General features: G+C 44.4%; 1 protein-coding gene across 1 annotated transcript in view; it reads right to left on the reverse strand.

Annotated features, from left to right (window-relative positions):
- The window catches only part of LOC132399084 (arf-GAP with dual PH domain-containing protein 1-like), a 169,803-nt gene extending 145,691 nt beyond the window's left edge, over nucleotides 1-24,112 (reverse strand). The window contains exon 1 of the mRNA XM_059979040.1: nucleotides 23,795-24,112. Coding sequence (XP_059835023.1) covers nucleotides 23,795-23,879 — 85 coding nt within the window. The 5' untranslated portion in view covers nucleotides 23,880-24,112. The remainder of the gene's footprint in view (nucleotides 1-23,794) is intronic.
- Between the last annotated feature and the right edge of the window lie 566 nt (nucleotides 24,113-24,678).

Consider the following 24,678-nt stretch of genomic DNA (forward strand, 5'->3'; position numbering starts at 1 on the left):
TTGTTCACTCCCTTTGACACTGGTACATTATAACTTCCCCAGCAGGGAAAATGAACTGAAAAAAGTATCAGATGGAACTTAATACAGGCGAGTGTGAAATGTTGCACTTTGGCAGGGCAAACCAAGTTAGGGCTGGACAGTGAATGCATGAGGGTATTGAGGAGTGCAGGAGAATGAGGGATCTGGGAATACAGATCCACAATTCCTTGAGTGTGCCCTCACAAGTAGTTGTGGTGTTAAAGACAGCTTTTGGCACATTGGCCTTCATAAATCAGGGATCTACATACAGGAGCTGAGATATTATCCTAAAGTTATATACGAGTTTGTTGAGGCAGGATTTGGAGTATTGTGTGTCTTCTGGTCACCTGCCTACAGGAAAGATATCAATAAGCTTAAAGAGTGCAGCAAAAATTTATTCACATGTTGTTGAGACTTGACGATCTGAGTTACAGAGAAAGGTTGAATAGGTTAGGAGAATGGGGAGATCTTATAGAGGTACAGTACATAAAGTAGTGAATATATAGGATAAATACATGTAGGTATTTTTCCTGAGGTTTGCTGACACTAGAACTAGAAGTCATAGACTTAGGGAGGAAGGTAAAATATTTAAGGGGAAACTGAGGGGGAATTTCTCCACTTAGAGGGTGGTGTGAGTGAAAAAGGAGCTGCCAGTGGTAGTGATAAAGATTAGCTTTATTTGTCACATCTACATCAAAACACGCAGTGAAATGCATAATGTTGCCTTGAGGATTATGCTAAGGGAAGACAAAAGTGTTGTCATGCTTAGAGCTGATATATAGCGTGCCCACAACTCACTAATCCCAACTATACATCCTTGGAATGTGGGAGGAAACGGGAACACTTGGAGGAAACCCATGCAGTCAAGGGAAGAATGTAAAAACTTCTCACAGATAGTGGTGGGAATTGAAATAGGGTTGCTGCTGCTGTAATAGCATGATGCCAACCACCTACACTACCTTGCCCAGACAGCGTGGACATGGAGAGGATGTTTCCTATAGTGTGATAGTCTAGGACCAGAGGGCATAACCTCAGAATTTAAGGACATCTCTTTGGAACAGAGATGGGGAGGAAATTCTTAAGACAAAGGGTGGCAAATCTGTGGAATTCATTACCACAGGTGGATGTGGAGGCCAAGTCACTGAGCACACTTAAAATGAAGATTGATAAGTTCTTGATTAGTAATGGTGTCAAAGGTTACGGGGAGAAAACAGGAGAATAGGATCGAGAAGGTAATAAATCAGCCATGATAAAACGTGGCCATGCAACTTGAAGGGCTGCATGGCCAAATTTTGCTCCAATGTTTGATGGTCAAGGTCAAAGCAAATTTATTATTGAAGTATGTGTATGTATCAGTATTACAGTGGAGTAAAAGGAACTACAGAGGCATGAGAGAGGAGTTGGCCAGGATTGTTTGGAAAAAACACTGGCAGGGATGATGGCAGAGCAGCAAAGCCAGGAATTTCTGGAAGCAATTCGGAAGGCATAGAATATATACATCCCAAGCCTCTGTACCTCTGATTGGAAAACATATTGGACCAAGGAAGGACCATGCTGCTCAGCGGAAGCATGAAAGTGACAAAAGTACTGGTCCGACGACAACAGCGTTCATAGGCGTCATATCTGAGAAAGCTTCAGACGTGTTGATACTAATCAAATGTGGCCTGGTTTGATGTTAGAAGAGAACATACAAGGAACTTCAAGAAAGTTAAAAGCATTCGGCTTTTGTGAGTATAAAGAACCAGAATCTACTCTACACACATTAAGATTATTGCATGAACTTCAAGTGGGAGACTAAAAGCTGCTTGTAAAGTAGATGCAAAGACCAAAGCCCAGCTGGATGAATGGAAGGTCAAAAAGAAATGAGTCAATGGAGATACAAAAACTCCATTCGTTAGATGATGTTGTGGATGAGGAAACCAAGAGGGGAGATCAGATTGTAAAGGGAGGAATAGAAGTAATAGTAAGAGAATACTCCATTGAACTAAATCCACCTTCCCAGGATGAAGATGCACATGCTAGAAGATAAAGGAAGAGGAAAGGTGGATACCATTGTCAGAACCGCTTCATGCAGTCTCTGACTCAACTCATACAACCACCACGAAGGAGGCCCCAGAGCTCGAGACTGTTTTCACAGCCACAAGACTCGCTGGACACAGAGTGACCTCCCTTGATCGCAAAGAGTTTCTCCCACAAGAGAAAGAAATCTTTAGGCCTGACTGAGATCATGATGTATTATATAGTATACTGTGTATATAGTTGAGATGCATTCTATATGGAATTGCAGCTTATACCCAAGTAGGGAGGAGTGTTGTGTATTTGATATTTCAATAATATTTAGTAATCTTGTACATATATTGTTTGATAAAGCATTGTATGTTTACATAATTATAGGTTATATAATAAATAGGTGAATTGCACACGTCACATTACCACGTGAAGCATGAGAGTCTCGTTTAAAGTAAACCTTGCGAGAGCATAGCGAAGTGGCAGTGCCTGGGTCTGAGGGTGAGAACTGACCCGGCGTTTGGACAATTTAAAGTCAGGGTGTCAGGACCAGAGGCGAGGGAGGGGTTGGTTCAGCTTGCTGCTCTGCAAGGCTTACTTGTCTGCCCTGACCCAAGGCCGAGGCTCCTGAATCGGGTGTAGTGACGACTGGCTTCGCAGCTGTGGGCTCACTTCCATGAACTCGCTTTTATTGATTACATGATTATGTTTCTGTACATTGTTTTTTTTAAAAATTGGCTCTCTTGGGGTTTCATTGTTTTGGAGCTGCCTGTAAGGAGATGAATCTCAGGGCTGTACATGGTATACACTGATAATAAATGTACTTTGAACTTGCTCTCTAATGAGAGAACGTGCAGATAGGCAGTGAATATATTCCACGGCATTTAGGGTTTGCCTGTTGTCTCAAGTGCAGTGGGGTGATACAACACCAATATGAAGATCTAGCAATTTCTAGTAAATCTGACTCAGTAGAAATCTTCCTTTTTTTTTGAAACCTCACAGATTTGCACAGATCTTTATCTCTGGGAAACTCATGACATTTTAGATTACAGCAGCAAAAGAAAGCATCTCTCTGCTTGTCTGTGTGACTAAGAATCGGTTTGTGTGTCAGGGTGGAGGAGGGGGCTGAAAATGAGAGGGGAAGGAGAGGGACTTATGGGCTGAGAGGAAAAGATCAAAATATTACCAGTGCTGCTCTTCTTGCACCAGTAATTCAAGATTGTTTAATTTCATTCCCAGCACATGTGTGTAAGGGAGAAGGAAATAATTGTTACTCTGGGTCCAATGCAGATACAGCACCAAAAAAAACACACACACAAAGAGCACACAATAATGAAAAATACAATAAATTATTGTCAGAATTTCAGAAAGGGCAGTAATATAAGAGAGCTGATTTATTGAAAATTGCCTTCACTGTCAGTGGTACTGTCTCCATTATCCAGCAATGTACTATGACATATTACGTGAATAACCAATAATGTAGGCACTTTATGTGTGGTCAGTGCCTTATTAATTGCCAATCCTCAACTGTCTCCAAATATAGCTGTGGTTCTGGTGTTGGAGACACGGTAGGTTAAAGAACCCCTTCTCTAAAAAGAAATTGGTAAAACAACTGACCTCTTATAACAGGAAGGATCAATATTACTGACAGCAGAACCCAGCCTTGGACGGCCCCAAGCCCAGCTGAGAAAGGCAGAAGGTTGGGTATAAGGCAACCTCATCCCATTAAAAACCCAGGCTACAGAAACAGCAACAGAAGCTCCAAGGACCTCTCCTCTGGGAGAGGAACTATCTTTGATGGGATACACCAGGAGACAACTGGAAAGTCTGGTCCAGGACCGAGGTCTCTGTTGAGCTGCTGTTGGCAGCCTATTCCCCAGTAGGATTGATGGAGGTCTAATTAATGAACAAACCAACTGACAGCATGCCTTTTCGGCCAAAATTCCAAAAGTTTGAACAATGTTAAAATCCTGGAACTTCTGATACATGAAGTCAGAATCAGATTTAGTATCACTGATGCATGTCTTGAAATTTGTTTTGCAGCAGCAGGGTACAATGCAATAAGAAGTTATAAATTACATTAAGATACCTCCTGTACCGAATAGAGGTCACTTGAGTGTATGTTCATGGCCTTCCATAACCCATACACTTCAAGGTTCAACAAGGTTTGCTTTACACCGATGGCTGTGTGGCTCAGTACAGCTCTAGCACCATATTCAAGTTTGCTGGTGACACCACTGTTGTGGGCCGTATGAAAGGTGGTGATGAATCAGCACACAGGAGGGAAGTTGAAAACTTGGCTGTGTGGTGTCATAACAACAACCTCTCACTCAATGTGAATAAGACCAAGGAAATGATTGTAGACTTCAGGAGAGGGAAACCAGAGGCCCATGAGCTAGTAATTAGAGGATCGGAGGTGGAGAGGATCAGTAACTTTAAATTCCTGGGTGTCACTATCTCAGAGGACCTGTTCTGGACCCATCATACAAATATAATTGCAAAGAATTAAACATGAAATGTTGCCATAGAAAAGCAAAATCCATCATCAGAGATCCTCAGTACAGAGGCCATGCTATTTTCTCACTGCTGCCATCGCATAAAAAGTACAGGAGCCTCAGGATTCATACCACCAGGTTCAGGAACAGTTACTACCCCTCACTCATCTGACTTTTGAACAAAAGGGGATAACTACAATCATTCTATTTCTCTTGTTCCCACAACTGATGGTCTCAATTTAAGGACTTTTTATCTTGTTATTAATTGCTATTTATTTATATTTGCTTTTGTACAGTTTAAAAACCCAAACACAAGGAAACCTACAGATGCTGGATATTCAAGACACACACACACATACACACACTCACACACTCACACACTCACACACTCACACACTCACTGCTGGTGGAACGCAGCTGGCTAGGTAGCATCTGTGACTGTTCGTTTCCACGGATGCTGTCCGACCTGCTGAGTTCTGCCAGCTTGTTGTACGCATTGCTTTGACCACAGCATCTGCAGTGTACTTTGTGCTTAGCTTCTACAGGAAGGAGCACTGTCGACATTTTCCGGCCGAGACCCTTCGTCAGGATCTCAGGACCACTACGAAGGGTCTCGGCCCAAAACGCCGACAGTGCTTCTTCCTATAGATGCTGCCTGGCCTGCTGCATTCCACCAGCATTTTGTGTGTTTAGCACAGTTTGTTGCTTATTGATCCTGTTTACAGTTGCTGTGCTATAGATTTGCAAGTAAGCCCACAGGAGAAACAGTCTCAGGGTTGTATGTTGTGACATGTATATACTCTGATAAATTTTACTTTGAGGTTTTGATGTCGTGTTCAGAGAAACACTTCTGCACACCAGCGTTCTAACGTGTGGTTACTTGCGTTACCGTTGCCTTCCTGCCAGTTTGAACCATTCTGGCCATTCTCCTCTGACCTCTCTCATCAACAAAGTGTTTTCGCTCACAGAACTGCTGCTCACTGGAAGTTTCTTTCTGCTTCTTGCGCCATTCTGTATAAACTCTAGCGACTGTTTTAAGTGAAAATGGCAGGAGATCTTCAGTTTCTGAGATAGTCAAATCACACCATCTGGCACCAACAGTCATTCCACAGTCAAAGTCACTAAGAGCACATTTCTTCCCTATTCTGATGTTCTGTTTGAAGAACTGAACCTCTTATGCACTGAGTTGTTGCCATATGAGTAGCTGATTAGATATTTGTATTAACGAGGTATACCAATTAAATTGGCCACTAAGTATATGCACAAAGTAAGTTAAATAAGTAGTGCAAAAAGAGAATAAAAATAGTGAGGTGGACTTCATTGGTTCATTGTCCATTCAGAAATCTGTTAATGAAAGGGAAGAAGCTGTTCCTAAAATGTTGAGTGTGTCTTCAGGCTCCTGCGCTACAAGGTGTTTTGGGAACAGCCCTACAGGAAGCATTTCACCACCACCACCTCCTCTTGAGTGGTTAGGGATGGGCAATCGATACTGGAATGTGCAACCAAAGGGCAGCATAGTAACATCGTGATTGGTGTAAATCTTCACAGCTCAATTCCCGCCACCGTCTGTAAGGACTTTCTACGTTCTCCCTGTGGGCACTTGAGCTTTTTCCAGGAGCTCTGATTTCCTCCCACATTCCTAAGATGGGCAGGTTAGGGTTAGTGATTTGTGGGCATGCAATGTTGGCACCGGAAGCATAGTGACGCTTGTGGGCTGCCCCAAACACATCCTCACTGATTTGATACAACACAGATGTATTTCACTGTGTATTTTAATGTTACAATGTGCATGTGTCAAATACAGCTAATCTCTTTAAACTCCATTTTTGAATAACATCAGTCTAACATCTCCGCTGTTTTCAGACTCCAAACTTCAATAGATTTCTATAGATGAGTGGTGGAGAGTATATTGACTGGGTGCATCACAACCAGCTATGGAAACAGCAATGCCCTTGAATGGAAAATCATACAAAAAATACTGGATACAGCCCAGTCCATCAGGGTAAAGCCCTCCTCACCTCTGAGCACATCTACATGAAATGCTGTTGCCGGAAAGCAGTGTCCATCAAGGACCCCCACCATCTAGGACACGCTCTCTTCTCACTGCCGCCATCAAGATGAAGACACAGAAGCCCCAGGACTCACACCACCAGGTTCAGGAATAGTTATTACCCCCCAGCCATCAGGCTTTGAACCAAAGGGGATAACTTCACTTGCCCCATCACTGAACTGTTCCCACAACCTCTGGACTCACTTTCAAGGGCTCTTCATCTCATGTTCTCAATATTTATTGCTTATTTATTATTTCTTTCTATTTGTATTTGTACAATTTGTTGTTTTCTGCACACTGGTTGAACACCCAAGTTGGGTGGTCAACCAGTTATGATTCTGTTATGGTCATTATTCTATAGATTTATTGAGTATGACTACAAGAAAACAAATTTCAGGGTGGTATATGACAACATGTACTTTGATGATAAATTTACTGTGAACTTTGTCCCAGAAATGTTCAATGAAAGATGCCCGTATGATGAAATAGTCCCAGCTGCCTTAAAATCCTTCAAAATGAATATTACATGAGAAATGATGCAATAAAGAGAAGTCACTCACAAGGAAGTGAAAAAGTATGCTGTAAATGTTCAGCTGGTCAGTCAGCGCCCATTGGGTGAGGAATGTAGACAACATTTCAAACGAATGAACTTTGATCAGGACTGGGAGGAAGCACATGCTGGCTGTTCCCCAGCACATCCTTGTTAATGCAAATGATATATACCACTGTATGTTTTGATATACACATTCTAGTGTCAACATAACATACCCACCATGTTTGGCAGGACACAACAAAACAGAATATACCAAACACAAAGCAACAACAGCAAAACAAGGTCTGTTCCTCCCTGTACACCTGCTTGTTAATGCAAATGATCTAATGAGCCAATCATGAGGCAGCAACTCAATGCATAAAAGCCTGCAGACGTGGTCAAGAGGTTCAGTTGTTGTTTAGACCAAACATCAGAATGGGGGAAAAATGTGATCTAAGTGACTTTGATCATGGAATGATTGTCGGTGCCAGATAGGGTGACTTGAATATCTCAGAGACTGCAGATCTCCTGGGCTTTCCAAATACAACAATCTCTAGAGTTCACAGAGAATAGTGCTGAATCTTTCATAACCATAAGCATTCTTGAATCAGATTCCTTTTTTTGTAGTTTTTACCTTTTACACCTATCACATCCCAGCTTCTTACTTCATCCCCTGCCTTCCCCCTCAACTGGTCTCATCTATCAACTGCCAATTTGTACTCCTTCCCCTCCCCCTTCCTTTCCAGTGCTGATGAAGGGTCTCAACCTGAATCCTTGACGGTTTAATCCTAAAATGGGACAGTACCTGCCATGCTCAATCAGGAAGTTCCTCCAGCATTTTGTGTGTGTGTGTTGCTATGGATTTGCAACATCTGCAAAATCCCTTGTGGTTTCTTAATTTTTTTGAAGTCTTGTAGCTTGAACGTCAAACTGAACTCAACTTTATTCTCCGTCTCACTTTTGGTATTACTCTCACCAAGGTCAAGAGCACAGTAAAATACCTGAGGGTATTTGGGACAAAGTTACTGGTGTTGGACAGGTTCAGAGGAAATTCACAAGAAAGTGCTTGCATCGGAAGGGGTCCAGATGCGGCTCTTGAGAATGATCCTGGGAATGAAAGGGTTAACATGTGAGGAGCATTAGATAGCTCTGGGTATGTACACACTGGAGTTTAGAAGAATGGTAGGGGGGGGGGGGGATCTCATTGAAATCTATTGAATATTGAAAAACCTAGATAAGAGAGGATGTGGATATTCCCTATAAGGAGTAGTCTGGGATCAGAGGGTACAGTCTCAGAATCGAAGGATGACCCTTTAGAACAGAGATGAGGAATTTCTTTGACCAAAGGATGGTGAATCTGTACAATTCATTGCCACAGACAGCCGTGGGAGCCAAATCATTGCATATATTTACAGTGAAGGTTGATAGCTTCATGATTAGTAAGGGCATCAAATGGTTACAGGGAGAAAGGAGGAGAATGGGGTTGAGAAGGATAATAAGTCAGCCATGATGGAATGGCAGAGTAGACAGATGGGCTGAAAGGCCAAATTCTGCTCTAATGTCTTATGGCTTTAATGAGTCACATAAAATGGTAGACTGGGTAATGTGGGACCAAAGGTACTTATTTAATTTATTTTTAACTATTGGGAAATGTAATTGTTATGCAGACTGTATTGAAATATGGACTTTGCTCCTTGGTAGGCTTGGTGAAAACAATCAAGAGGGAATTGGGTAGACATCTGAGAGAGAATAATTTCATGGGGAGAAAGCAGAGGAAAGAGAGTCCAGCATAGACTAGACAGGCCAAACAACCTTGGCAATTTATCACTCCAGGACACACTGGAGATAGGTTGTTAAGGAGGAGGGTGTTGGGGATGTGGACAAGGGAAATTCCTTCACTGACGGCCTTGGCAACACTGAACTGATTCTACAACCTGCACGCTCACTTTCATGCACTCTTTACAACTGATGTTCTCCGAATCATTGATTTTTTTTAATGCACAATTTGTCTTCTTTTGCAGATTGTTTCTTTGTCAGCCTTTGTTAACTCTTTATTTTATTGATACAGCAGGCTAACAGGCCCTTCCAGCCCAATGAGTTCACACCGCCTAATTATAGCCATGTGACCAATTGACCCGTACGCTTTTGCGATGAGGGAGGAAACCTGAGCACTCGGAGGAAGTGCACACAGTCACGGGCAGAATACACAAATCCCTTGCAGACAGTGGCGGGAATTGAAGTCCGATCACAATCGCTGGCACTGGAAAGCATTATGCTAACTGCTGCATTACTGTGTTACCTTTGATATACTGTACATCATCAATCTGACAGACTGATCCGGTGCTGTCTGAGGTTATGTCTGTTCTCAGAAAGGGAGCATGGCAGGCAATCCCACCAACTATTGCTCATTTCTAGTAGCCCTAGGGAGCCAGTGGGACTTCTTAAGCAGCTTAAGCATGCTAATTGGAATTAGGAAGACCAACTGTTCCCAAAACACAAGACCAGGACAATATCCGTAGAAATGTCATTTATCCCAAAATCTTCACCACCAACAATGTGTGGAGCATTTGGTTTGCTCTGGGCCTGTACTCACTAGAGCTTATAAGAATGAAGATGGAATCTCTTTGAAACCTACTGAATATTAAAAGGTGTAGATAGAGTGGACATTGAGAGGATGTTTCCAATAATGGGAGAGTCTACGACCAGAGGGCACACCCTGAGAATACAAAAACGTCTATTCAGAGCAGAGATGAGGAGGAATTTCTTTAGCCAGAGGGTGGTGAATCTGTGGAGGGCAAGTCATTGGCTATATTTAAGGTGGAGGTTGATAGGTTCTTGATTAGTAATGATTCCAATGGTGATGGGGAGAAGGCAAAGGAACAGGGTTGAAAGAGATAATAAATCAGCCATGATCAAATGGTGGGAATAGCCTAATTCTGCTCCTATGTCTTATGGTCTCATGAAAATCAACACAGGCAACTTAGTTGGAGATTATATGGGATATTCAGCCATGGAGGGCTACTTTACCCACAATGCACAACAGCAATGAAACTCTCTCATCTTTTGACACACAGCCACGCCTCCACAATGGGAAAATAAATGTCATTCAAGGATATCTCACCCACCACTTTCCCACATACCAACCTTGTTCTTTCATCAGTTAATATAGAGAATATTTACAGAAGATAAAGCCGCATTTCCTTTTTATCAAGCTATTTTATCTAAAACATAAAGCAGGTACACTTGGCATATGGTGTCCTACAAACAAGGGACTATCCCTACCTTCCCACCCACCTATAACACTAACAATGCAACGTTTCCCCTGCTCCACGGCACTGATTAAGCACAGGCAGTCAGCATATACACATTCTATAGGTTACTCTACCCACAGGGAGAGGACGTACAAAAGATGAGGGTGGAGGTGGTGGCACACGGGAAAGGAAATGATGGTCTTCTCAACATCCTTGTGCCAATCTCTCTAAAAATGAACTTGGAGTCAAGTTACCAAGACAATTCATCTTGTCTTGTCATTCTGATGAGTATTTTCAACCCTGGTAGTGCTCTTCATAATGACCTTTTGCCCTTTGATAAACACAGGAGGTAAAAGATGTCAAAGAAATTGGAAGAGGACAGAGAAAATTTACAAGGATATTGGGGCCCTGAATTATGGGGAGAGGTTGATGGGGTTAGGACTTCGTTCCCTGGAAGATAGAAGAATGAGGGGAGATTTGATGGGGTCTACAAAATTATGAGGGCTATAATTTTGGTAAAATAGGGTAAATGCAAGCAGGTTCTTCCCACTGAGGATGAGTAAGGCTAGAACTAGAGGTCATGGGTTGAAGGTGAAAGGTGAAATATTTAACAGGACCATGAGAGGGAATTGCTTCACTCAGAGGGTGGTGAGAGTGTGGAACGAGCTGTCAGTGGAAGTGGTGGATGTGGGTTTGATTTCAATATTTAAGAGAAATTTGGATAGGTATGTGGATGGGAGTCCCAAGGCAGCAAAAGGAGGATGGGTGAGCATGGGGCTAGGAACCCTAACCTGCAAAAAAAAAACAGAGCTACAGAAACGACAACATAAGTTTCAAAGACCTCATTCCTGTGAGAGGAAGAATCGTTGCCTAAAAGACTTATGAAGTTACGTGGTGAAAGTGGGAGCCAAAAGGCGGTTCAACCTTCTACTAGCCCAGGACAGGGGATCCTAATGAGCTGCTGTTGGTAGCCTACCACAGTAGGACTGATGTGCTTAAGTAAATACACAGCTGGAAGGGGTATGGATGACTATGGTCCAACTGCAGGTCAATCGGGCTAGGCAGCATAATAGTTTGGCTTAATAGATGGGCCAAAGGGTCTGCTTTAATGCTATGACTCTATTCTGCAGATGCTGGAGGATCTCGGCCTGAAACACTGACTGATCTCAGGGTTGTATACCATGACATTTGTGTACTGTTAACAAATTTACTTTGAACCTTGATTATTCCCCTTGGTTCCATGGTAATAGAGAGGGCTTTATGCCGGAGAGCAGCTGCTGGCAATGTCAATGTCAAAATTAGAAACATGGATAACTCCTCAGTTTTTTTTTAATCCAGTGGACAAGCTGTAGCTCCAATGGACCAGTTCAGGGCTAAACACTTCATTGAACACTAATATACAAGTCTTTCAGTTATTGACTTGTCAAACTGTTCATGATTCACACACATGGCAGTAACACTGACATATTCCCGTAAAAGCCCTGCATATACCGGCCCATAAAGCTCAACAAGCCAATTTGTGCTCATTCCTGGGCACCGTGCTCGACATTCCTGACCTTGGAGATTTATCGGCATCCCTCACCGACTAGTGCTTCTGGGCAAGGTTGAGTCAGCAGTAAGGAAAGCAAATGCAACGTTAGCATTCATTTCAAGGGGACTAGAATATAAAAGCAAGGATGTACTGCTGAGGCTTTGCAAGGTGTCGGTCAGACCCTACTTGGAACTTCGTGAGCAGCTTTGGGCCTCTTAGGTAAAAGTTATGTGCTGGCATTGTAAGGGCTCACAGGAGGTTCACAAGAATGATTCTGGGAATGAAACAACATGCTTCAATGACTATTGTCCAGCAGCACTTACATCCATTGTGACGAACTGCTTTGAGGTTGGTGATCAAACACATCAACTCTTGCCCGAGATGTGATTTGGATTCTACTCCAACTTGCCTACCATCACAACAGGTCAACAGCCGATGCCATGTCTTTGGGTCTTCACTCAACCCTGGAACCTCTCCAGAGTAAAGATGCCTTCATTAGGGTGCTCTTCATTGACGACAGCTCAGCATTCAACACTATCATCCCCTCAAAACTAATCAATAATTTTCAAGTCTCAGACTTTGATACCTCCTTGCGTAAGTGGATTCTCTGTTTCCTTACTTGCCAATCCCAGTCAATTTTAGACTGACAACAACATCTCTTCCACAATCTCCATCAGCACAAGTGCACCACAAGGCTGTGGGCTTAGCCTCTGCTCTGCTCACTTTATGCTTAGTACTTGAAGATAAGCACAGCCCCAATACCATATTTAAGTTTGCTGACAATGCCACTGTCATTGGCCAAATCAAAGCTGGTGATGAATCAGCAGAGAGGAGGGAAATTGAAAGTCTGGCTGAGTGCTGTTACAACAACCTCCCACTCAGTGTTAGCAAGACCAAGGAAATGATTATTGACTTTAGGAGGAGGAAACCGGAGGACTGTGAGCCATTTCTTACTGGGGGATCAGAGGTGGAGAGGGCCAACAACGTTAAATTCCTCAAGGGATAATAAATCAGCCGTGATGGAATGGCAAGCAGACTGTAAGGGCCAAATGGCCTGATTCTGCTGCTACGTCTTGTGGTCATCTGGCTAAAGCAAAGGACAAGCAGCTGAAATGCAAAAGAACAACTGCTGGAGGATCTCCTGTCGTTATCTCCCGTCCCACGACTCTCTGTATCCAGCAAGTCATTCTCCATAACTCCTACCACCTCCAACAGAATCCAAACTCCAAGTGCACTTTTCCCTCCTGCACCCTACCCCACCCTCCACACACACAATCCCCTTGTCCACTCATCGCTCCCCTCTAATCTCCTTCCTGGCACACCTGCCTATTCATCTCCCCCTTCACTACCACCATTCAGGGCCCAAAAACATCCTTAAAGGTGAGGCAACGATTCTCCTACGGAACTGTCAGAGTTTTCTATTGTATCCGGGGCTCCCAGTGCAGCCTGATGCCAATTGGAGGACCCATTTCAATTCAACTTCTCATCACCATACTTCAGTGTTTGCCCACGACTTCCTCTAATTGTGTGGCGTGGTGGAGATGCATCTCTACCCAAGGAGGTATAAAGTGCTCCTTCCCCCCCCCCCCCCGTACAACCTACAAGTCACCCTTGGGCAAGGTGCAACCCCAGATCATGGTCACGTGAAGCCATGGGAGCAGTTGGTGGATGGTTGTATAAGCAGTTGGTACATATCGGCACGGACTAGGAGGGCCGAGATGGCCTGTTTCCATGCTGTGATTGTTATATGGTTATATCACAAGTCTTGGTTATGCAATCATTGATGCCAGGCAGATTATCTCTGAAGAGTACTGATAATGGCTGGGATCACCTGCCTTGTAAAGACACTGCCCAGAAGAAGGCATTGGCAAACTACTTCTGCAGTAAAAAATTCAGCATGGCCATGGAAAGACCATGTTCACCTACGTCATAATGACACAGCACATAATGAAAAAAACAACTCCTTCACTGTCATGAGGCTTTACTCTGTTTGGAGGAACACCTCATATTCCAAATGGCCAGTCCCCAACCTGATGGTGTGAACACTAATATCTCGTCCCAACCATCTCTGGCTGCCCTCTCTACCAGAATGGCCTGCACCAATTACTACATGCACTCAGTGGCCACTTTATTAGGTACACCTGCTCATTAAAGCAAGTATCTAATCAGACAATCAAGTGGCAGCAACTTCGTGCATAAAAGCATGCAGACATGGTCAAGAGTTTCAGTTGTTTTTTCAGACCAATCATCAGAATGGGGAAGAAATGTGATCTGAGTGACTTTGACCGTGGAATGATTGTTGGTGCCAGACGGGGTGGTTTGAGAATCTCAGAAACTGCTGATCTCCTGGGATTTTCACACACAACAGTTTCTGGACTTTACAGAGAATGTTGCAAAAACCAAAAACCATCCAACAAGCGGCAGTTGTGTGGGTGAAAATGCCTTGTCAATTAGAGAGGTCAGAGGAGAACGGCCGGACTGGTTCAAGCTGACAGGAAGGTGACAGTAACTCAAATAACCAGACGTTATAACACTGGTGTGGAGAGGAGTATCTCTGAACACACAATACATTGACCTTTGAAGAGGATGGGCTACAACAGCAACAGGGAATTTGCCAACCAACCAATTTCAGGATCTGCTATACCCTTCCCCAGTTGGGTCCATCTGGCATCAACTCACCATATCTAGTTCCAGCTTATTTATCAGATTCCAGCATCTAGTCTGCTGTGTTTCCAATTATCACTCTGCAGTCTCCATCTCTACCTCCACCATCCCATCTCCCTGCATGACTCCCTCTGTCCCACGTCGGTTTCTCTCCTTTATTTGCCTCTACCTACCACCCACTGCCTCCCACCTGCAGATGCATCTTTTCAACCCGAAACATATGACAATTCCTCCATCCTCTCCCTCCCCACTTAGCCTCAGAATAGAGGGACATCCACTTAGAACAGCTGAGGAGGAATTTTGTTAGCCAGAGGACTGTGAATCTGTGGAATTTGTTGCCACAGGCGCGGTCACGAAGTGTATTTAGGGCAGAGGTTGACAGATTCTTGATTGGTCAGAGCATGAAGGGATATGGGGAGAAGGCAGGAGAATTATAAGAACATAAGAACATAAGAGATAGGAGCAGGAGTAGGCCAATCAATCAAGCCTGCTCTGCCATTCAACAAGATCATGGCTGATCCAATCTTGACTCTAGTTATCACTGAATCCCACAAGGCAACAGTGCCAACCAACAGGGTACCATGCCGCCCATTTTATTTTATTATTCATCCCGCCCAAACCAATGTGATCACCCAGGCGAAAAGAAAACCGATTTGCCAATTGAGGAGAAAAAATCTGGAAAATTCCTCTCCGACCCATCAAGGCTATCGAAAACTGGCCCAGGAGATCACATGGCTGACCTAAACCTAGCCTCATGTCCACTTACCTGCTCGCTCACCGTATCCCCTAATGCCATTTTTATCCAGGAAAATGTCTATCTCCTTTTTGAATTTATTGAGTGTAGTAGCTTCCACAGCTTTCTGGGACAGTAAATTCCATAGCCCCACTACCCTCTGAGTGAAGAAATTTCTCCTCATCTCAGTCCTGGAACGGCATCCCCTTATTTTAAGATTATGCCCCCTAGTCCTAGTTTCACCCATCATTGGGAACATTCTCCCCGCATCCACCCGGTCAAGCCCCTTCACAATCTTATATGTTTCAATAAGATCACCTCTCATTCTTAGGAACTCCAATGAGTAGAGTCCTAATCTACTCAACCTCTCATCATACGTCAACCCACCCATCCCCGGAATTAACCTAGTGAACCTTCTCTGCACTGCCTCGAGAGCCAGTATGTCCTTTCTTAAATATGGACACCAGAACTGCACGCAGTACTCCAGGTGTGGTCTCACCAATACCCGGTACAACTGCAGTAAGACCTCCCTGTTCTTATACTCCATCCCCCTAGCAATAAAAGCCAGCATTCCATTGGCCTTCTTGACCACCTGCTGCACTTGCATACTAACTTTTTGTGTTTCCTGCACCAGGACTCCCAGATCCCTTTGCACAGAAGCACTTTCCAGTTTCTCTCCATTTAGATAATAACTTGCTCTATTATTTTTCCTGCCAAATTGCAAGACCTCACACTTGTCAGTATTATATTTCATCTGCCAAATGTCTGCCCAATCACTCAGCCTATCTATGTCTCTCTGCAGGGTTTCAATGTCCTCCGCACTCATTACACTCCCTCCCACCTTTGTGTCATCAGCAAACTTGGATACGTTGCACTTAGTCCCTTTCTCCAAATCATTAATATAGATTGTAAAGAGTTGGGGTCCCAACACCGACCCCTGCGGAACACCACTAGTCACCAACTGCCAGTCTGAGAATAAACCATTTATCCCAACTCTCTGTTTTCTGTTAGAAAGCCAATCCTCCACCCATGCCAGAATATTATCCCCAATCCCATGATTTTTTACTTTAAGTAATAATCTTTGGTGTGGCACCTTGTCAAATGCCTTTTGGAAGTCCAAATACACCACATCCACTGGTTCTCCTTTATCTACCTTATATGTTATGTCCTCAAAGAACTCCAACAAATTTGTCAAACATGACTTCCCTTTTGTAAAGCCATGCTGACTTTGTCCTATTAAGCTATGTTTATCCAAATGCCCTGTTATTGTTTCCTTAATTATTGATTCCAACATTTTGCCAACCACAGATGTTAGGCTAACTGGCCTATAATTCCCAGCCTTCTGTCTATTGCCCTTTTTAAATAAAGGAGTTACATTAGCATTTTTCCAATCTGCCGGGACCATTGCCGAGTCCAGCGAGTTTTGAAATTGGGGCTGAGAGGAAAATAGAACATCCATTATGAAATGGTGGTGCAGACTCAATAAGCCAAATGGCCTAATTCTGCTCCTATATCTGATTGTCTTATCTTCCTCCTCACCTGGGCCTACCGAACGGGATTAGTGTGGACAGGAAATCCTGGTCAGCATGGACAGGAAGGGCTAAAGAGCCTGTATCTGTGGCCCATTTTCTGACATCAGATCTCCAGCTGGTAAAACCTTGGCAATAAATGAGCTCCCCCACTAGACTTTACTTAGAACTGGTTTATTATGGTCAAATGTACCGAGATACAGTGAAAACTTGTCTTGCATACTGTTCATTCAGATCAGACCATTACACAGTGCTAGAACAACAAGGTAAAGCAATAACAGAATGCAGAATAAAGTGTAACAGCTGCAGAGAAAGGGCAGTGCAGGCAGACAATAAGGTGCAAGATCATAATGAGGTAGATTGAGAGGTCATGAGTCCAATTTATCGTTCTAGGAAACCAATCAATAGTCTTTTAACAGTGGAGATATGTCTACTGAAGGAGGTGTAAGGTGCTTCTTCCCTCCGCTAGCCTGTAGGTCACCCTTGGGCAAGGTGTAGCACCTGCTTAGACCTTCCCTTCCCACGCCCCGCACAATGAGAGCAGGTGGTGGATGGTCATATGAGGAGCTGGTGCACATCACACGTCCTGGCTATGCGACCACTGATGCCTGGTGGTCTCTGAAGAATATTGAATAATGGCTGGCATCACTCATCTTGTGAGGAAATGGCCCAGAAGAAAGCAATGGCAAGCCACTTCTGTAGAAACATTATGTCAAGAACAATCATGGTCATGGAAAGACCATGATCACCGGTGACATAAAACAAGGCACTTACTGATGATGTCATGTGACATGGCACATAATGATGACGACCACAACAAAGTTGTCCTAGCCTGGTGGTATGTGCTTTTGAAAGGTTGCATCTTCCACCCAACGGGAGAGTGGAGAAGACAGAATGTCCAGGATGGCGTCTTTATGGTGTGGTAAGAAGCACAGATTGTCCATAGAGGGGAAGGCTCATTCAGCGATGCGCCAAGTTATGTCTAGAATTCTCTGCAGCTTCTTGCAGTCACTTAGTTATACTGTTTATTCAGCAATGCAACATGGAGTAGGCTCTTCAAGCCACACCTCCCTAGCAACTCCAATTATCCCTAAGCTAACAGTGAGACAATTTACAATGGTCAATTAATCTAACCACTGATTGGACAGTGGGAGAAAACTGGAGGGACAGGGAAAGCCAGAGGACGTACAAAGGCTCCTTACAAATGGCAGTGGAATTGAACTCTGAACTCTGACACCCTGAGCTGTAACAGTGTGTCACTGGCAATGGCATTACCATGGAACTTGTAGAGTGGTTGCTATTATCAAGTTGTTAGGCATCAACAAGAACACTTTCTATTGAGTATTAATAAAAACTGGTAAAGAGTCCAAGGGAACAGACAAAATGTCTTTAGCCTCCTGAGGCAGAAGAGGTGTTGGCGAGCTTTCTTGGCCGTGAAGTCTACATGGTTGGACCACCACAGTCTAATGATGATGTTCACTTCTAGGGACTTGAAGTTCTTAACCTCGGCGTGATTGACGTCAATGGGAGCATCTGCACTGCCTCTTGGAACCCAGCAGAAGAGATGACAGTTCAACGTTCTGAATCTGCTGGTCACTACAGGACTTTTGCATCTGACTACGCATGCGAGTCTCGAAATTGATTCCATTTTAAATGCCCAACTACACACAAGGACTGACAAACAACCAATATGCAAAAGAAGACAGTCTGTGCAAACTGAAGAAAAAAAAATAATACTGAGAACATGAGTTGTTGAGTCCTTGAGTGCGAGTCCATAGGTTGGAGAGTCAGTTCAGCATTAAGTTGAGAGAAGTTATCTACACTGGTTCAGGAGACTGATGGTTGAAGGGTAATGTGTTCCTGAACCTGGAGGTGTGGGGCCTAAGGCTTCTGTACCTCCTTCCCAATGGTTGCAGTGAGAGGACAGCCTGGCCTGGATGGTGGGGTCTTGGTGATCAATGCTGTTTTCCTGTGACAGCGCTCCTTAGAGATCAATGGACCGGAGGGCTTAGATAAGACAGATACAAGATAAAATGCCAAAAAAAAAAATAGGATAAGGAAATAAACACTAGTTGTAGTGAATTACGTTTTTTTTTGTTATTTGTTCAGAGGACGTGAATGCCTTGGCCCACCCCGATGTTTATAAGGTAAGGTAGGTATCATCCGGAATTATTTCCAGGTAGTGGATGATTTCCTTCCACACCACTCTGACGTATTGGGAGATCGTGTACTAGGCAAGTTACAGCAGTGGCTTGTCATTGCCTTCTGCCTTCGGTGAGTTTCTTTTAAAGAGATCACCAGCTCTTAACGGGAGCCGGCTGGATTCGAACTCGGGACCTCTCGCCCTGAAATCCAGCGCTGATGCCACTACGCCACCAATGCTTATAGCCCCTCTCTGGACGAAAATGTTGATTAAGAGTCAACCCCATATTGAGAATCAGAGTCAGATTGGTCAGGATGTATATGTGACAAACAAAGCTCATCTTTAATCTTTATCTCCAGAATGTGATATGTTCCGTCAGGGAACCCCACCATCTGGGCCATGCCCTCTTCTCAATGCTGCCGTTGGCCAGATAGGCCAGGAGCCTGAAGACCCACATGTCAAGGTTCAGGAATACCTTCTTCCCCACTGCCATCAGGTTCTCAAACCAACCCGAGACACCTAATGCTACGTTGGCCTATAATTTTCATCCAGTTATAGAGAAACAGTGTGGACCAGGCTCTCCTGGGCCAACCACTTGTGCTGCACCAGCAACCCATTAGCCTAATTACAGGACAATTTACAATGATCTATTAATCTACTAACCCACGTGTCTTCAGACGGCGGAAGGAAACTGGAGCACCTGAAGGGAACCCTGATGCTCAAAGGAGGGACATATAAACACCACTGGAATTCAACTCCGAACTCTGACACGCTGAGTTGTAATAACATCATGTTAACCACTATACTACCAAGGCGCCCCTTTCTTTCACTCAATTTTGTACCAGTGTGTCTATGTCTATTTAGTACAAGTGCCAGTTGTGTATAACTTAATTTATATTTACTTAGCAACACACACGAATTGCTGGGGGAACTCAGCGGATTAGGCAGCAGAGTAGTCGACGTTTCAGACGGAGACCCTCCTTTAGGGGTGGGGGGGGGGTGTGGAGAAGATGCCTGAATTAAAATGTGGGGGGGGGGGGAGGGGAAAGAATCTAACTGGAAGGTGATAGGTGAACCCAGATGGGTGGGAAAAGTCAAGGGCTAGAGAAGAAAGAATCCGATAGGAGAGTAGAATGGACAATGGGAGAAAGAGAAGGAGGATGGGATCCAGGGTTACATATGTTTGTAACATACTGTGCTGTTGCCACAAAAAGCTCTTGTTACAGGAATAATGCAAGTAAGTGCCGTCACAACGAAGGCACGAGAGTGCCTCATCTTCCTTAAACTTTGATGAACTTCTATGGGCGCACAGTAAAGGGTATCCTAATTGATATGAAAACATCCATGTCCAGGACCAGAAATATCACAGGCCAAGCCCTCCCCACCATTGAAAACATTCACAAGGACAATGCCACAGGAAAGCAGCATCCATCAGCAAGGACCCCCATCATCCAGGACATGCTCTCTTCTCACTACTACCATTGAGAAGGAGGTACAAGGGCCTTAGGTTCCATACCACCAGGTTCAGGAACAATTATTACTCCGCAACCATCAGACAACCTGAAATGTCGGCTCATTATGGATACTGGCTGACCTTCCGGGTTCCTCCAGCATTTTGTGTGTGTTATTCTGGATTTCTAGCATCTGCAGAATCTCTTGCATTTATCTTCATATTGAACAGTGATTCCACCTGAACAGACACGGGCCAATTCTGCTCCTTATATTCAAATGAACATACTTTCTTACTGACATAAAAGGGAACATCTCAAGCAAACAGCACTGCACGGTAATCCAATACTAAGTTTGAATTATACTTGCCAAACAAGGTGCTGATACTTGGAATTTAAAGATCACAATAAACGTCAGGTTTACTTTGCTCATAGTTGTAGTGGGCCTCAACATGACATTTTCAGAAACAAGTAACTTTTTTTCAGTGTCAGTAATGCACTAAAATCACATTGAAATTAGCTTTACGTCATAAACAGTTCATATATTTAATTATCTCTATTGTATTTCTTTGTTCTACTGTGAATGCCTGTAAGAAAATGAATCTCAGTGTACTATATGGTGACATATACACACTTTGATACTAAATTTACTTTGAATTTGATACACATACAAAATGCTGGAGGAACTCTGCAGGTCAGGCAGCATCAAAGGAGATGAATAAAGAGTCAGTGTTTTGGACTGAGATCCTTCATTAGACCTGGCCCTGATAAATGGTCTCAGGCTGAAATGTCATCTCTTTATTCCCCTCCACGGATGGGCCTGACCTGCTGAGTTCCTCCACCATTGTGTGCACGTTTCGCTGGATTTCCAGTATCTGCAGAATCTCTTGTGGTCGCAAAATTGATAAATTCTTGGGCACTTGGGGATGTGGGACAAATTGAGGGTGATTTAAAAAAATGTATTCATAAACTACAGGCACCATTGGCAAGGCAGGAAAGTGTTCTCTATCAATAATTGCCCCTCCTGAAGTTCACCAGTCCATTTCACAGGGGGGTAAAGAACCAACTGCCTTGGCAGGTCTGGAGGAGCCGATAGGCCAACAACTCTGACAGAATGGGGCCATGATGAGGCCAGACACAAGCTTGAGATGCAACACTTCATCTGACAACATCAACTTCTGCTGACCACTGTGCTCCATTTTCCTTTCCCCCTTCCCTTAGTTTTCCTCTCATTCCTGTGCCCCATCTCACACTTTCTCATCCACTCCCCTTTATTCCCCTATCAGATTCCTCCTTCTTCAGCCATTTGCCTCTCCCACCACTTAGCTCCCAGCTTCTCATATCACTTTCTATCACCCACCCTCCCCACCCACCTGGATTCACCCTGTGCTCCTCCCCTTTCCTTTTATTCTGGCTTTAGCTCCCCTTCCTTTCCAAACATGATGAAGGGTTTCAGCCTTCATTTCCCTCCTTGGATGCAGCCTGACCCTTGAGTTCCTCTGTCATTTTGTGTGCGTTGCTCAAGATCTCCAGCATCTGCAGAATCTCGTGTCAAGATGCAAGGCCAGATTAGGTAGGGATCACTGAACTTATTCCCTGGAAGAACGTTAGTGAACTTGCTCTGCATGAATTTGGCTCTAGTTACGGGAATAAGGCAAATAAGTGCCGTCACAACGAAGGCACGAGAGTGCCTCAACTTCTTTAAACTTTGATGAACTTCTGTAGACGTACAGTAAAGGCCATCCTAATTGGTTGCATCTTGGTCTGGTATGGAAACACCCATCTCCAGGAACAGAAATATCTATAGAAAGTGGTGGATACAGTCCAGTCCATCAAAGGATCAAAGGCCAATCCCCCCCCCCCCCCCAACACTTACTAGGAGCACTGCCACAAAAAAGCAGTGTCCATCACCAAGGGCATGTCCATCATGGACATGCTCTCTTCTAGCTACCACCATTGAAAAGGAGCTACAGGATCTTTGGGTCCCACAACAGCCGGTTCAGGAACAATTATCACTCCACAACCATCAGACAACCCGAAATGTCGACTCTTTACTCCTCTTTATAGATGCTGCCTGGCCTGCTGAGTTCCTCCAGCGTCTTGTGTGTGTTGCCGTGGATTTCCAGCGTCTGCAGAATGACTGGTGTTCATCTTTTTATCTAACAGTGATTCCGCCTGAAGAAGCGACACGGCCTAATTCTGCTCCTCATGTTTAATTGAGCATCCTATTTTACCGCCATCAAAGGGAACAAGCAAGCAGCACTCCAGGGTAATCCAACACTAGATTTTAAATACACTTGTCAAACAGGGAGTTTTAAAATCACAATAAAAATCAGGTGTAGCCTGCTCGTGATTGTATTTGGGCCTCGATATGACATTCTCAGAAACAAAATTACTGTTCTTTCAGTACCAGTAATGTATTGAAATCACATTCAAATTAGCTTTACGTCATTGTGATAAACAGTTCAGAATTTAATTACCTGTCGAATTTCAATGTGTGAAAACACTCCAAATTCGACGAGAGAGAGGGGAAAAACAAGATCACTGGCGTTCCGCCTGCACATCGCACCACCCCACAAACACACCCCGAAACAGAAAGAAAATCAGGATATCTTACCACCCCCCCGCCACACACACACACACACACACTTTTAAGTATTGACGTCGCTGGATGTAATGTTCACGGACAGCTAGCTCTACACCCTTCTCTCTCTCTGGCCAGGATTCACGCTCAAGGGCAAAAATAATCCACATCACCCACCCACCAAAAAAAAACAGATGCATGTTTACTCTACGTTGGAGGTGACCAGGGAGGGTTATTTTTAGAACCTTCTCCCCCCACCCCCACCCTAGAGAGTCTCCTGTTGCCAAACACGCTTTTTGTTTTAAGAAAGGGAGCCGTGTGCTGTAATTTCCCACCCATCACAATACAACAGTGCGTTCAACGTCCCTTGGCCAGGGGTCCAGCGGCCGCCCTGAAGGAACACCTGCCGCTCACTCCAGCAATTTGAGAAACATATACACACCCACCCCACCCCTGGGCTCGCCTTGTTAAAGCGTGAACAGACGCACACCACACTGAATCTCGGCTGCTTTGCGAGGAAAGGTCGCTCCAGCGATTCCCGAGAAATGATCAAATCAGTGGCATGACCCAGTGCAACACACGCATTCAGAGTCCCCGCTGCCTTCGCAAGGGAAGGTCGCACGAGCGGCTCCCGAGAAACGTTCAAATCACTACCATGAACACACATGCACAATTAAAAATGCTAACGTGACCCTCCTTCCCGCACACAGGTGTTTGACAGGAGCCGGGGTTGGGGGAAGGAAGGAGAATCCCCATACAAGACTCTCCCTGACCCCTCCGAACCTGTTTTCTAATATTACGGCACTTACCGTCCGCTCCGCAATCTGCACACGTCTGGTTGCTCGGATTTGCCTGAAAATCCTGCAAAATCCTCCTGTTCCTCTCGACCGCCATGCTACCGAGATAGCTGGAGCAGTGCTCGCTCTCCTCTTCCTCTCGGTCAAGACCCAGCGAGCTCCAATTCCTTATTTTTTAAGTAAAATTTAACAATGACGAAATTCCCCCCCCCCCAAAAAATTGCCACACCTCCTAAAATTGCATCATCGTTCACTTTTCCGATTTTTTCCCCCCTCTGTGCACAGACAGTCTAAGGACAGCGTGATAGGGAAACCCCTGCCAATGAGCGGGTCTACGCTGCAAACTTGCTCTCTCGTTCTAAATCGTAACTTGTTCCGCATTCTTGCGCCGGTGTGGAAAGTGGGCTGATCCTCCCTCGCCGGAGATCCGCCCCAAGCGCTCCAGCCCGACCCCTGGTGGCGGCCCATAAGCGCCCCTCCAGCCGCTCGCTGGAGATGAAATCATTCTCCTGTGGTCCTTTGCGTTGTAGCCTGCGCTGGGCACCGGCTTTCCTTCTCCCGGGTCGTTGTTTCCTGGGATGGGAGAGATCATCTTCTGAGAAAAGGACAGGCAGGCTGGAAGGCTCCAGAGGGGAGAAGAAATGAGTGCTATTCACATTCCAATATTCAGAATTTATTTCAAACACCAGGCAATCTGCTGGCGCTGGAAATCCAAGCGACACGCACAAAATATTGGAGGAACTCAGCAGGCCAGGGAGCATCTATGAAAAAGAATAACAGTCAACGTTTTGGCCCGAGACCCTTCAGTTACTAAACGTTGCTGAAAAATAAGGAATTAGAGCTTGCTGGGTTTTGACAGGTCTCGGACAGAAACAGTGACTGTTTATTCTTTTCCA

The sequence above is a fragment of the Hypanus sabinus genome, chromosome 9 (genome assembly GCF_030144855.1).
Source record: "Hypanus sabinus isolate sHypSab1 chromosome 9, sHypSab1.hap1, whole genome shotgun sequence".
NCBI classification, from domain to species: Eukaryota; Metazoa; Chordata; class Chondrichthyes; order Myliobatiformes; family Dasyatidae; genus Hypanus; species Hypanus sabinus.